The sequence below is a fragment of the Sceloporus undulatus genome, chromosome 8, assembly GCF_019175285.1.
Source record: "Sceloporus undulatus isolate JIND9_A2432 ecotype Alabama chromosome 8, SceUnd_v1.1, whole genome shotgun sequence".
Taxonomy (NCBI): domain Eukaryota; kingdom Metazoa; phylum Chordata; class Lepidosauria; order Squamata; family Phrynosomatidae; genus Sceloporus; species Sceloporus undulatus.
Window position 1 is genome coordinate 38,971,791 of NC_056529.1, and position 15,333 is coordinate 38,987,123.

At 44.0% G+C, this 15,333-nt stretch overlaps 1 protein-coding gene across 3 annotated transcripts in view; it reads right to left on the reverse strand.

Moving 5' to 3' along the window:
• Positions 1-15,333, reverse strand: part of LMF1 (lipase maturation factor 1) — a 92,898-nt gene that overhangs the window by 58,249 nt on the left and 19,316 nt on the right. For 2 of the 3 annotated variants that reach the window (XM_042438530.1, XM_042438532.1), the window contains exon 2: positions 5,840-5,988. The exons of the other annotated variant lie outside the window; for it this stretch is intronic. In XM_042438530.1, the coding sequence (XP_042294464.1) occupies positions 5,840-5,988 (149 nt within the window). The remainder of the gene's footprint in view (positions 1-5,839; positions 5,989-15,333) is intronic. 3 annotated transcript variants of the gene reach the window in all.

Sequence of the window (15,333 nt, forward strand, 5' to 3'; positions counted from 1 at the left end):
GACATATATATTGAATATTTTTAAACTGTTGGTGCTTGAATCCATAGACAAGGAATCTGTGGATATGGAGGGCCAAATGTATTTGCATTTGCAGACTTGGAGATGGGACCCAAGTCTGAACACAAAATTCATTTACATTCATATACACTTCATACAAATAGCCCAGGGGTAATTTTATACAACATTTTTCATAATCTTGTGCATGAAACACATTTCGTATATGCCAGACCATCAGGAAGCAAAAGTGTCACTATCTCAGCCACCCGTGAAAAAAGTGCCGGCTTTTGGAATATTTCAGATTTTGGAAATCCGGGGAATGGAGACCCAACCCAAACAAAAACCATTATTTATTTGGAAATATTAATACCACATTTAGATATATGAAAGCAGTGGAATGTCACTAACAACATTTCTTGTTGACGTGTAAATTCCAAGCTTGGTATATCTTCTGCTATGAGTACTCAAAAATATTTAGATTTAAATTTTGCTCACCCTTCGCCTCCCCAAAACACCTGACCAAGCCCAGCTGGAAGATTTGGGCCATGCTCTTTTCATGCTCTTTTAAAGGAAGTAACGAAGGGAATGAAGGCTCAAAGGTCAAAGGGATCCTGGGATCCTGGCCTTCTGCACCGACTTTGCAGCCAGCATCACCTTCCCAAGTTATTTTTCAAAGACCCAGCTGTCCATACACACCTGCCATTTAAAAAACATGAGAAAAGACTACACAATGGGAAACTCAAGACCAGCCTTCCGCTTTCTCAGGGGCGGTGAGCACAATGCGCAAGTCCCACATTTATTGCGAGTGGCTCCAAGCACTGGCAAATATTGGACAACACAGATTGAAATGAAGGTTATAAAACCTACAATAGATACCTAGCATATATTAAATTTGTATTCAATGGCATCATTAGGGTTGGCATCACGCAATGCGGTAACACATGGTGCCACCCCTCTGCATTGACCTCCTCCCATACCAAATGATACAGGAAACCTTAGGGATATTTTTTGTACTAACGTTATTCATAAATCCTAATTCCTGTATAGCACTGAATGTGAAGGCAATGGCTGTGACATAAACAACTAGCAAAATTAAAATTAGACCTTTAAATTACATATGCACATATGTTCACATATGCACACTTTCATACGGTTAAAGTGAAAATTTCATAAGATGTGAGGTTTTCCAAGAAAATTTTAAAAGAATGAAAGGTTACCCTTGAAGGACTCCAAACACATGACAATGAACAGAATATATTTGCTATCCAATGGCCAAAAATGGACAGCCACATCCATAAGGGAACTTATAAATGTTTTAAGTTTATAAATTGCTTGTTTTTTAAATCTTATACTTATATTAATTTTTAATTTTGTGCCGGGCGGTTTTAATGTGTCCTATGCCAATGTGTTTAACTGGTTTTAGGTATTTTAATCTATGTCACACCCCGCCTTGAATCTTGGAGAGAGGCAGGTAAGAAATCAAATTAATTGTTGCTGTTGTTGCTATTGCTTTGTGTATCGTTTTTAAATTTGTATTGTTTCCAATACATTGATAGCTGCCTTGAGTCCTGTTATTAGGAGGAAAGTGGGATATAAATGAATAAAATAGTAAAGAGGAGGAAGGAAAGGATGTGACACCAGTAAGATTCCTTCTCCCTTGCTTTCAAGTCCATAAAAAAAACAACCCCACTTCTCGGTTATACAGTGCACCCTTGTTTTACGGGGGGATTCATTCCAGACCCCCCCACATAAAACAAAAATGGGGCTCGTGCTCGCAGTGGCACACGGTGGTGGTGGCGCACGCACTCCGCTGGCGCCATTGTTTCTTCCAGCACGCGGTGCCAGAAGAAGCAGCGCTGCTTTCAGCGTATGCTGAGAACAGCGTATAATGTACCCATGTATGATGTGGGTGCATTATACTTTGGTGCCATTTCTAAAACAGGCAGGCAAGCATCAAAATAAAATTTTAATTCATATCCTCCTGTCAAGCAAAACCCATTTCTTTTTTATCTTATACGACCTGTTTCCCCTACAAAAACACACACACACATCAACAGCCTCCCTTCGCAATGGTAAATCCCAAATTATTAAAATGCCATTCACACTCTAAGCCGGTGTGATCCGCATTCATACCTTCCTTCTGCTGCTTTTCTTTTGGAAGTACCCGACAAAAATTGTTGCAGGTGTGTGTGTCGGGTGGGGGAGACGGGGCATGAGGATAAATAGCTTTATTCCTATCAGTTGAATATCCCTCTCTTTTTTAAATCATGCCAATGAAAAGGCTTTGGAGTCCACTCCAACACCAAGTGTCCAAAAGAACAAAGCCATCTTTGAGATTTGTTTTTCTCCTTCAGGTCAATAGGAATTCCGAAAATGTTGGTGCCGGAAAGGGAGGAGAAACGATACAGTCCGACAACAGGAATGGCTTAAAAGGAAAAGGAAAAGAAAATGGAGAACTAGTGGCTTTGAAGCGACATCTCCCAAATTTCTAGGCCCATGGTCTAGATAATGGGGCAACCCCCGTTATTTTTAATGGGGCGCGCCCTCGAGCATGCGCCCCTTTCAAGCCTATGAGACTTGAATATATGAGAGTCTCCGTTTCATGGTGAGCATCCCCATGAAAAGAGAGGACCAACTGTAGTCTTTTTTATTTGCATGTTCATGGGGGTCCTTCATCCCTAACCCCAGCAAATGTGGAAGGGCCACTATATACAGTAGGACTTGAGCATCCATGGATTTTGGTATCTACCGGGGAGGGGGGTCTTGGAACCAAATCCCAGCAGATACCAAGGGCCCTCTGTAATATTTAACCGTCGCCACTCCAGATTATCCTGTGGCCAACATGGCAGCTTCCCCTGACTGGCAAACAGGGTCTCCAAGCTGGGATGCCACTGCCCACAGGACAAGACCAATGGCAGATAGAGTCCCAAGTGGGATGCCATAGCCAAGACGGCCCTCTTGTGTGTCCTTTCTCCATCATATTGCCCCTTCTGATGGGACATGGAGGAATATCCTCCAACAGATCTATGGGCAGGTCCATATAGGGAGAGGCACATCTTCAAGAACCGAGGACCAAAGCCATTTAGAGCTTTGAATGTCATAGCCAACACCTTGATTTCCACCTAGAAGTGAAACAGGAGCCAGTACAGTTCCTTAAGCCCAGTGTTATGTGTCCAGGATATGGTCCCTCCATATGCACAGATTCTGCATCCACAGATCTAACCATCCACTCCTTGAAAATATTCAAATAAAAACTCTAAAAAAGCCAACCTTGATTTTCCCATTTTATAGAAGGGACACCATTTTACTTTGTTGTTGTTGGGTGCCTTCATGCCATTTCCGACTTGGTAAGCACCTGGGCGACCCTGTCATAGGGTTTTCTGGGGTTGAGAGTATGTGACTCACCTAAAGTCACCCAGTGGGTTTCTGTGTCCGAATGGGGGATTGAACCCTGATCTCCAGAGTTGTAGTCCAATGCTCAAACCATTATGCCCACTGGCTCTATTGTATACAACAGGACTTGAGCATTCGTAGATTTTGGTAGCCATAGTAGGGTCCTGGAACCAAACCCGCAGGATACCAAGGGCCCAGTATATAGTAAATTTTTGCACTAGCTGTAGTTTCCAAGTCATCTTCAAGAGCAGCCCCAAGTACAGTGCTTTACAGTAGTCTAGTCAGAAAGTTACCAGGGCATATAAAACTGTGTCTCGGTTATCCTTCCCACCCCTTCCTTTCCCCCTCTCTCACCCCAATCTATACTTTCAAGAAAACATCCTTCTCCAGAAGACAGAGAGAGAAGTAACAAGACCGGATCAGAGCATGATTGACTTTGAAGCTCAGTGTGTTAGCGATGTGGCCTTTTACCCTATTGCTTTCAGGGATGCGGGGGAAGAGAGAGAGAGAAAGGAAAGCCACAGAAACCCTCTCGCCAAAGGGCTCTCCCTTGGACCAATGAAGGGAGATGAGAAAGAAAGCACAAAGGAGTTTGCTCAGAAGTCAAGTCTGGGATCCATGAGGAGCAGAGGCGGCCTGCAGCTGGGAGGTCAGAGGTGCAGAGGTTGCAAACATCGGCTTCCCAAAACTTCCCAGGAAGTTTTGCTCCAGAAGTCGGTCCCTTCTGACTTCTAATGCATGCGGACGGGGTGAAGGAAAGGAAAGAAGGAGAAGAAGGAGAAGAAGAAGAAGAGGAGGAAAAAGAAAGCGGCCTTTATGTTCCAACCCGGCCCACATTAATGCAATAAAACCAATTGGGATCATTACTCTCCCTTTCAAAGGCGTAATGGAGAAAGGAGGAAGACGTGGCTGCCCATTAAAGTTGCTGGCTCCGAGCCACTGGGTTTCTTTTCTTCAAAAAAGAGGAGTGCAACTCCCTTGTGGTTTATTACAAAATGAGCTCTTAACAGGATTAGATCGGAGCAGCCAACTTCATTCAGAATAATCTCAGAGAGACCCAAGGCTGTAGCTTTCGGTGTGTGTCTGTTAAATGAAGATATTGCCCCACAAGTGACAAGTCTGCCTCTCCAAAAAGTGTCCTTCAGTCCCCAGATTTCCATCATTGCAGAGTGGGACAATGAAAACAGTTCACACATGTACTGTATATTCCCAATGTATAAATGCAGTTTGACATGGCTTTAACTGCCTTGGCTCCATGCAATGGAACCAGAGATTTGCAGTTTGTTGTGGCACCAGAGCTCTGTGACAAAGAAGGCTGACCATCTCACCAAACTACAAATCCCAGTATTTCATAGCGTTGAGCCATGGTTGTTGAAGCGCTGTCAAATGTGACACGAGGCAAAACAGGCTTCAGACAAACTCACGGGGGTTTGATTTAGCAGCAGAAGGAAGAAAGAAGCTCTGTGCTTCATTTGGCTTCATGGTCAAGCGGTCAACATAAACTGCAGTCGACTGCCGTGTCCAGATGCAAATCCACACCACTGCTTGCTTTTAATTCCACGCCTCCCACACCACCGCCACACTCTCGCAGCGAACATGCTTTGAGCAGGCTTCCCTTGGGTGCAAGGGCTGCGTGATCCACGAAGAGCAAAGATGCCAAAGCGAGTCAGCTTTGAAAGAGTCCCAGAGCTTCTTCCCCATCAAGAGACGCTAATTTTAACGTTACGGCAGTGAATCGTGCCTAATGGATTCCTCCTCTTCATATTCTTGCAAGTTGCTTCCTCCAGACAAGAAAAGGAAGGCAGTGGCCAGGATCCTGAAAGGATCCTACACCCGTGTAAGCTCCTTCAGGGTCCATCTGGACTGCAGAAATAATCCAGTTTGACATTGCTTTGTCTGCCGTGGCTCTATACTGTGGCATCCTGGGATTTCTAGTTTCATCACCTATTTCTGTCAGAGTGCTCTGGTGCCACAACAAACTACAAATCCCAGGATTCCATAGTGATGTCGAACTGCATTATTTCCGCAGTGTAGACACAGCGTTACACACGCAACTGCACTTTTGTTGTTGTTGTTTTGCAATGGATGTGTTCAGTGTAATCATTTCACAGGGGCCTCAATGCAACTAAATGAGAGCCACTGTATCCACTGGATTTATTTATGTGTTGACTCACCATTAATGAAAAACCCATTGGTTGAGCTTGGCTAAATCGCACACTCTCAGCCTCAGAGTAAAGCAAAGGCAAACCCCCTCTGAACAAATCCTGCCAAGGAAACTCCATAATGGGGCCATAAGTTGAAAACCATTTGAGGGCACACAACAAGAAGTCACCCCAAGGCAATTCTTACTCACCTCCAGCAACCAGGAAAGGGGCTTCTTGCAAATCTGATTTACATCTACAGCTGACAAGTACCAAATTTAACCAATAACATAAAAAATGCAACTTACTGCTCCAAGCATGATTCTGAAAATAAGCCACCGATAAGCCCAGATGACTATGCGGGACGGAGGGGTGCTTTTCGGCAACGGGGAAAGCGTCCATAAAGGGCAGAGGAAGATCCCTAAAAACCCCGTTTCCAGAAGCTGAGATTCCCATCCTAAAGGGGAAAAGAACGGAGGATGGATTAGCTGGCTACAAACCCAGGGAGACCTTCAACAGTCTTGTGCATTTTGAATTTTTCAGGAGTGGAAGCAAAGCAGGAGACAGAGCTCCGTATTGATAGGTGGTCAATTGTTTTATTTCTTATCATTGTTTTAAAAAACCCGGTGCATTTCGGCCTCTATCAAAATTGGCCTTCTTCAGGGATACACTGAAAAACACAAACAATTCCATTAACTGTATTATCAAGGACAGCACAAAATTAATTAGATGCGTTAAAGACATATAAAATTAATGAAGATAGACTCTAGTTCGCCTTGCTCCAATTCTTTGGAGAGTTTCTCATGCAATGCCAGAAATTTCTGAAGAAAGGAATGCATCTATACTCTGATGGTTCTTCATTGATGGTCGTATCTTTGATGGTTCTGCATATCGAAGTGCCGATACATTCCTTTAAATAGAAATTAATGGAGTTGTATAAGACTCCTTCGAAGGAATTGGACCATTAAGCTTGAGCAACCAAAGGCAATCTTCTTTATTCATACAAAAAGTCAGGTAGTCAGGAGGTTCTCCAGAAGTTTGCTTGTAGTGAGAACTCAGGCTTGCTTTGCTCTAAAACCCATATATATAAGCCTGAGTTCTCACTTCAAGCAAACTTTGGGAGAACCTCCTGACTACAGGTACCATGGACCACCATATTTCAAATAACTTGATGCTCTTCCTATCAGACATCCTCACTGTCCAGTTTTCTCAACTGTACATAGAAACTGGAAATGGATAATCTTGACTTGATATCCAGTGAATGGTTTGCAATCTTATCTAGTTCTGTCACTGCTGTCCTTCCAATGCATACAGTGGTGCAAAGACACATATGAAAACTTTTTAATAAATGTAGAAGCGTGTACATACAGAGAAAAACACAATCTCTAAATTGACCCATCCAACGGATCATCCCAACTACGTTCCAGTTGTCTTGAAACACGAGAGGCAGAATCCATTCCAACTCCATGCAAATTGCAAAATTTCCATGCCATTTCCCTTCAAGGTTGGTCAAAACATAACAGAACATAAAATAGCCAAATGAGTAGTCAGAAAAAGAGGGGTGCAGACATAAATCAATTGATCGACTCTGGCTGCCCAATCTACAGGTCAGCATTTACAATCCTAGATAAAATCGTCTTCCTGCTGATATACAATGCAAACTGATTTACTTTTTGTAATTTTTTAACATTATTTATTTCTAAAGCACCTAAACCACCTCCTTCTGCCTCTTCACACACTTTCATTTCTTTAGCAGGAGTCTTGCCATGTCACATCTTGGTGCACAATGTTTTCTGCATTTTCGGCCAGACTTAAACCAACGCGTTGCTTGCGTCTTGCAACTTTGGTTGATTTGGTTTGACTTTGATTTGATTCCAGGGTCTTTGAATTTTGCTTTCTGGGCAGTTTTGGAAGTGCCAGGAGGTCCCTTGCGCCATCTTTCTGCTGGGATGCAATTGGGGACTTATGAAATTAAATGGCAGCTGCACAACTAAGATGGTACACATTTCAGACTCGTGAGCAAGAAGAATTTTCCAGCGAAGCATCTGAGGAAAAGGAGGGGAAATCAATGAGGAACTCCCCTCCCGTTCTTTCATTTCTTCTAATAATGGGAGACCCAACAATTCTCTTCAATTAAAACATAATTACTGTTTTCCCCTTCATGATTGAGCTGTGATTATAAAAAGAGAGAATAAGAGAAAGGATCCTCCTTTTTATCTGCACACATCCTGTGGTTTCTAGGAGATAGCACTCACTGCCAAAAGCCAGCACATTTTTGGGAGTGGAAAGGGGGGACGCGCGCCATCCGCAGCTGCATCAGGAAAATATATATATATGAAAAAGCAAAGGAGACGGCAGACTTTGAAAGGTTAATTGTTACCGAGAAATAGCAGTCGCGGGCCCTGAACTGGCACCCAAAAGGCAGTATATCTCACGCCATTCAGCCTCGACAAAAATCCCAGTGTTACAGGGCCTTTCACATGCTAATGAAGACAGCCTTCTTCCAGCAACACAACCCTATATGCCGGATCAGATGCCACAAGGGTTTTATCCATCAATCCCATCAGCTCCCTATCTGAAACTATCTTCTAGGCCCCCCTCTCTCACCAATCAATATTTGATTGATTCAGTGATTGACTAAAACATTGATATCCCATATTGATATCCGTTTTTACATCATAACGTCCCTGAGCCACCTTCATGGCCAAGGAGGATATCCGAACCCTGGTCTCCAGTATCATAGTCCAACAGTCCAATCATTATAAAACAAAATCTGTTTTTTAACTGGAAAGGGTTTCCTATCCTTCCCAAAAGAGTAATCTTGCATTGTTTGGCTCTGGAAACCAATTCAGGAATGGGATGACCCCACCAATGCTTCCAAAACCACAAGACCACACAAGGTGCTGCAGCACTTGCATCTGTCCCTATAGCCTTGTTAGATGTTGGAAGCTCCCACATTTCCTTAATCCTAATGCAACAAACATGAAACAGCAGATCCTCCTTGGGATTATTCTCCTTGACAGCCAGATGGTGAAGCGGTTTCCACATCAGATTATGACTCTGGAGACCAGGGTTCAAATCCCCGCTCGGCCATGGAGGCCTACTTCATATCCTTGAGCTTGCGGTACTCTCTCAGCCTCAGAAGAAAGCAACCACAAACCCCCTCTGAACCAATCTTGCCATGAAACCCCTGTGATAGGGTTGCCATTAGTCAAAGGATATGGCAGTGATAGTGGTGGCCAGTTAAAGCGTGGCACAGTGGTTTGAGTCTTAGACTAGAATTCACAATTTGATTCCCAGCTTGGCCATGACTCTGGGCAAGTCACACTCTCTCAGCCTCAGAGAAAGGCAATGGCAAACCTCCTCTGAAGAAACTTGCCAAGTAAACCCCAGGATAGCTTCACCTTACGGTTGCCATAAGTTGGGAATGACTGAAAGGCACACAACACAGACACACCAATGGCGGTACCCAGTATGGAGGGGAGTTTTTTTACCAGTTCACCCAGCATCCCAGGATGTTGCGTTGGCATGGAACAGGCTTGACAATGCCTCTATTTCTCTGTTGTTTGGGGCCAGGCCATTTTCCAGGCTGGTCCCCACCGCACCTGCCTGCCTGAATTCCTGGCACCAGCAAATTTGGAGGCTGTCTCCAACAACCCAGTCTCATTTCAATCCAGGCCAGGATTTATTTTAAAACGTTGGGGCAGGGGACAGAGATGATCCCTTCATGCAGCTGGAAAGAGAGACTGGGTTCGAGGAGAGAAAAATGCTCCTGATGTGCCAGGAAGAAGTAAACAGAGGTCTGCCAGCTGTTTTTTAAAAAGTGTGAATATACGCATTGTGCGCCTATTGAATTACCCATTGATGCCAGCAACAGCTGAGAGTGTATCTAGCCTAGCGGGTTAATAATAATAATAATAATTATTATTATTATTATTATTATTATTATTATTATTATTATTATTATTACTATTTATATCCCGCCTCTCTACAAAAAGCAATCGGGGCGGCTTACAAGATTAAAAATATACAATCCTAACCCTCAACCCACCCACCCCTGTTAAAATACAATTAAACAATGTAGAATTTAAAACATAAAACATACTTAAAAATAATACAATAACTGTGGTGAAGTCAGAGGTCAGCAATTAGATTTTCCTTTTGATAGCCAGAGAACTATTCCGGAAAGGCCTGCCGGAAGAGCTCCATCTTTATAGCTTTTAAAAAGCAGTTCAGAGTGGAAATATGACGGATCTCGTCCAGCAGCCATTCCACAATCTGGGAGCAACAGCTGAGAAGGTCCTCTGGGAGGTCGCAGACAGCCTTGTTTTACAAGGCTGTAACAGATTTTTCCCTGTTGATCTAAGTGTGTGGGGAGGATTATATAGAAGGAGGCAGTCCCGAAGATAGGTTGGACCCAAGCCATTTAGGGCTTTAAAGGTGATAACCAACACCTTGTACTGGGCCTGGAAACTGATGGGCAGCCAGTGGAGTGATCTTAAGATCAGTGTTATATGGTCTCTTCTGGATGTACCAGAGACCAATCTGGCTGCCATGTTCTGAACTAACTGAAGTTTCCGGACCAAGCATGAGGGTAGCCCCATGTAGAGTGCATTACAGAAATGAAGGTGTGAGGTTACCAGCGCATGAACTAGGGTCTCAAGGTCCCTGACTTCCAGGAAAGGGCGCAGCTGCCGTATCAGCCGGAGCTGATAACAGGCACTCCTGACCATCGCATTCACCTGATTTGCCATGTGAAGCGATGAATCTAGGAGCACCCCCAGACTGCGAACACAGTCCTTTGAGGAGAGTGTGACCCCTTCTAGGACTGGAGGTTGTATCCCAATACCTGGGTTCGGAGCCGATACTGTAAGTACCTCTGTTGGATTCCGTTTCAATTTGTTTTCCCTCATCCAATGCATTACTGCCTTAAGACAGTCATTGAGAGGCGAGACGCCATCTGAAGTCAAAGCTGAAGACTGAGACATGGAGAAGTATATCTGGGTGTCATCAGTGTACTGATAACACCCCGCCCCATGCCTCTGGATGATCTCTCCCAGCAGCTTCATGTAGATGTTGAAAAGCATTGGGGACATGATGGCGCCTTGTGGGACGCCGCAATTAAGCTCCTTCCTTGCTGAGCAATTGTCCCCAAGCACCACTCTCTGGGATCTGCCCAAGAGGAAGGAATGGAACCACTGGAGTTGTTCAATCCAACACTTTTAATTCCATGGCTCCCTCCAATGGAATCCTGGGATTTGTAGTCAAAACAGAAAGAAATGGAAAAGACTAGATGTTGGTCCAGATGTTGCGTTTCTTCTCATAGAATCATAGAGTTGGAAGACACCGCAAGGGCCATCCAGTCCAACCCCCTGCGCCAGCCATGGCTTTTGTTGCTGTGTGCTCCAAGTCCTTTCCGATATATGGGGACCTTAAGTCGTACCTTGGAAGATTAAGAATGGGGAGGGTGGCAATGAAAGAAGTACAGTGCTACCTCGGGTTACGAAATTAATTCGTTCCGCGGCTAATTTCGTAACCCGAAAAACCTTCGTAACCCGAATTGCCATAGGCGCTAATGGAAAAAAAGCCGCGGCTCCGCCGCGGCTCCATTGAAAACAGCGCCGGGGTTTTTTCGTAACCCGAAAAAACCTTCGTAACCCGAAACAATAAATCCCTATGGGATTTATTCGTATCCCGAAAAATTCGTAACCTGGGTAATTCGTATCCCGAGGTACCACTGTAGAAAAGATCCTAAAATGCAAAGATATACAAACTGAGCACAAAAGTTAGAATCATACAAGCCATCGTATTCCCTATTACCATGGATGGATGAGCTGGACAGTTAAGAAAGAAGATAGGAAGAAAATCCATGCATTTGAGATGTGGTTCTGGAGAAGAATGCTGAGGATCTTATGGATAGTCAAGAAGACAAACAAATGAGTCCTTGAACAGATCAAGCCAGAAATCTCCCTAGAAGACAAGATGATAAACTGAGTCTGTCATACTTTGGCCACATCATGAGAAGACATGAATCATTGGGAAAAGACAACAATGCTAGGAAAGGTGGTCGGGAGTAGAAAGAGACGAAGACCGATTAAGGAGGTCACTATGGATTTTATGGGTTTGCAGTCGGGGATGCTTTGATTGAGATTTCCTGCATGGCAGAATGGGGTTGGACTGGAGGCCTTTGCAGTCTCATCCAACTCTATGATTCTAAGCGGAGCAACAGAGGACAGAGAAGCTGGTTGTCAGCAAATGAAAATCAACACTGTGCCATTTCAATAAGGGAGGGAAAGAGGAGGGAGAAGCACTTAAGAGTCCACGAAACTGGGAAGGGGTAACATGGGACACCTTTTAGGGAGGAGAAAAAGCACAATGCATGCAAAAAGTAGGCTTGCTAAGGATCCCAGCTGCTGAAGGGCTCTGCTCTAAACAGCTACCAGTTGCCTCCATTGGAACCAGTCCCCGCTACTCCATGTCAATGGGCCCTCCTCCTCCTCCTCCTCCTCCTCCTCCTCCTCCTCCGGCTCTTCTTCCTCGCTGCTGCATAGTGATACTTCTGGGAAGGAAAGGGTCACCCATTGACCCACCTGCTCTCCTTCTCTTCGGTTGCATTTCGTCAAATTTCAGCAGCTGCAAGGACAATGAGCGCTACTGTTATCTTGGGGACCCGGGCGGGAGGGAGCGCATGGATGCCATTTAAGAGGGAATAAAATTAAAAATGGCACAGATTTCAACGGCTGCGCTCGCCCTACACGTGCTCCGAATGTTCGGGACGTGCGTCTAGCTGGGTGCAGGAAAATAAGCCAATTGGCCTCCCTCCCCCACTATCTTTTCTCCTTCATTTTCTCTCCTTCTTTTCCTTCTCAAAGAACATTTTTCTCGGGAAATCCTGCAAGGCATTACAAAATGCTATTCAACGCATTCTGGTTTTGGTCACAGTTGCAGGTGTTGAATGTCATCTGTCCATACCGTCTCAAATACGGGATGCTAAAGGCACCAGATTCAATCCGATCGTGGAAGCTGAGCAGGGTCAGCCCTGGTTAGTTCTTGGATGGGAGACAGCTAACAAATCCCAGGTGCTTTCCTGGTCTTCTGTGTAGAAGCAATTTTTGCAAGTGTCATAAATACATTAAATATTAGCAAGAGGGAAGGAGCTGATGTAGGCTTCAAGAAATTAGTCAGAGGGGGCATTATTTTAAAGGCAAGGACATAGTTTAAGAAACAAAACTAAGGGGGAAAATATTAAAATTCTCAGATACAGACATAAATCAATTTATCAAATGCCCAATCTACAGATCAGCATTTACAACCCTTGGTAAAATCATCTTCCTGCAGATGTACAATATAAAAGAGTTCATTGTTTGTAATTTTATAAAACTACCGGTATTTCTTTCTAAAGCACCTAAATGACCTCCTTCTCCTTCTTCACACTTTTATTTCTTTAGCAGAGGTCTCACCATGAGGCATCTTTATGGCACCTTAATGTTTTCTTGGGTGCGTCTGCATTTTTGGCCAGACTTAAACCAACGCGTCGCTTGTGTCTTGCAACTTTGGTGGATTCGGTTTGACTTTGGTTTGATTTCAGGGCCATTTCTGCTCCAAGAGAATACAGCAGGACTCCACCCAGAAACCAGAAAGGAAAAAAGAATAGGAATGGGGTAGTAAAAGGGACAGGAAAGAAAATGCATCATAGAACAGAGAAGAAGGGGAAAAGACACAATTCTGATGGGAGCTGCAAATTGTAACAGGACCTAGGGTCATTCATTTTTTACGGCGCGACTCCATTTATGAAAGCCGAAAACTTGAGAATCAAAGGCCCATCCATCACGGACCCTTGACAAGGAAATAGCTGAAGAGTTGAAGGTGGCCGGGGAAACATTTAAGCGTAACACCTAAAGAGAGATTTCCCAACGGAGAACGTGGTTAAGAGCTCCAAATTCATTGTCGTCCCCCCAAATAATTGGCGCCAGGGCTTTCCAAAGGTCTTCTTGCCACCCTCAAAGCATGTCAACTCCCCCTGCCCACTTCCAATTGTTTGAGGAATGGGGTCCCCCTCCACTCCCAAAAAAAGGCCACACTCCCCTCTTCCATATTGCCAGGTTCACAGGGGAAGGATTTTGAAAAGTCCAATCACTCATCACTTTGTTCAGACGCCGGTCAACCACCACCAAATATATTTTCTCACATGCCCAGAGGCTTAAGAAAGAAAAAAAAGGTTAACAGTTTCAGGTTATAGTGTCAGCTCTGCGTCTGGGTTTCTAGGATTCCCGATGGCTGGGTTTCAGCCGTGATGGGAATATTCTGGAGCTATACCCCCAAAATCCAAGATCCGTTGATGTGTAACAGGAAGATCTAGCCTATTTTTTACATGCAAAGATAAAATATTTTTTAAAAAGCTCTGTTTATTCTAACCAAATACTCTGGAGGAAGTAAACCCATCTCCATCATCCACAGTTCCGGCGTCCGTACATGTATCCACACGTAGAGCAGTTTGATTCCACGTTAACCGCTATGGAAAACAACTTTTCCAAGCTCTGGTTGGGGAAGACTTTTACTCAAGTTTTGTCCTTCTAGTTTGAAATGATGTATTCACCAAATTAAAGTAAATTTGGGGACGATAGTTCAGGAAAGCAGACTAGGGCATACCACCAGAAAGTTATAAGTTGAGAGGAATTGAGACATCCTGTGGATTCCTAGGATCTGTAGTTTAAAGAGGGAGTTAGAGAATGCTGGTCTATTCCTCCCAACTGCAGCAGAGATACCTTAGCTAAGTCTAACCCAACTCCGACTACAAATCCTAGGGATCTATAGGATATCTTCATTCTGCAGAATACTAGGATCTGTAGTTTAGGGAGGGTCTTAGAAAAGAGATTCCACCTCATCTTTAGGAAGAACTTCCTGGCAGTAAGAGCCGCTTGACAATGGAAGATGCTCCCTTGGAGATTGGTGGAGTCTCCTTCTTCAGAGGTTTTCAAACAGAGGATGGATGGTCATCTGTCCAGATGGCCATCTGTCCAGGGAGGACTTGATTCTGCGTTCCTACATGGCAGAATGGGCTTGGCTTGGATGGCCTCTTGGGAACTTTGACAAATGAAGTTCTCCTGCAGCATCATATTTCTTTTCCTATCAGGTTCCTACACTATCCAGCTTTCACAACCATACACAGAAATCAGAAACATGATGGCATGGACAATCCAGACTTTGGTATTCAACGATATATTTGACACTTGAGGATCATGTCTAGTTCCTTCTAACATACAGCTCCAACAAGTTCCAGCTGAAAAATCTCGTAAATACAGTGGGACCTTGGTATCTGCTGGGGTTTGTTTCGAGGATCCCCCATGGATAACAAAATCTGTGGATGCTCAAGTCCCATTAAATGCAATGGCATAGCAAAATAGTGTCCCTTCTATACAATGGCAAAATCAAGGTTTGCTATTTGGAATTCATACTTTTCTGCAATATTTTCAAGCTGTGGATGCTTGAAACCGTGGATAAAAAAATCCATGGATAAGGAGGGCCAACCGTACAGCAAATAAAAAGAGAGACATATTGACTCCGATAATGAAGATGATACATACCATCAATACCCCCATCTGCCATCAACTTAGCCAATGCCATCACTAGACTATGGAGGAGTGAGTATCACATTTGTACAAGTGTAGATGTGAGATGGAGACAGCAGCTCTCCCTTGGCCAGGCCTACTAAAAGCACCAAGATTTCAAACCAGTTTGAGCCCAGAATTAGAAAATGTCTCTGAGACAAGAAAAAGATGATAGACTGCCCATCTCTTTGAGG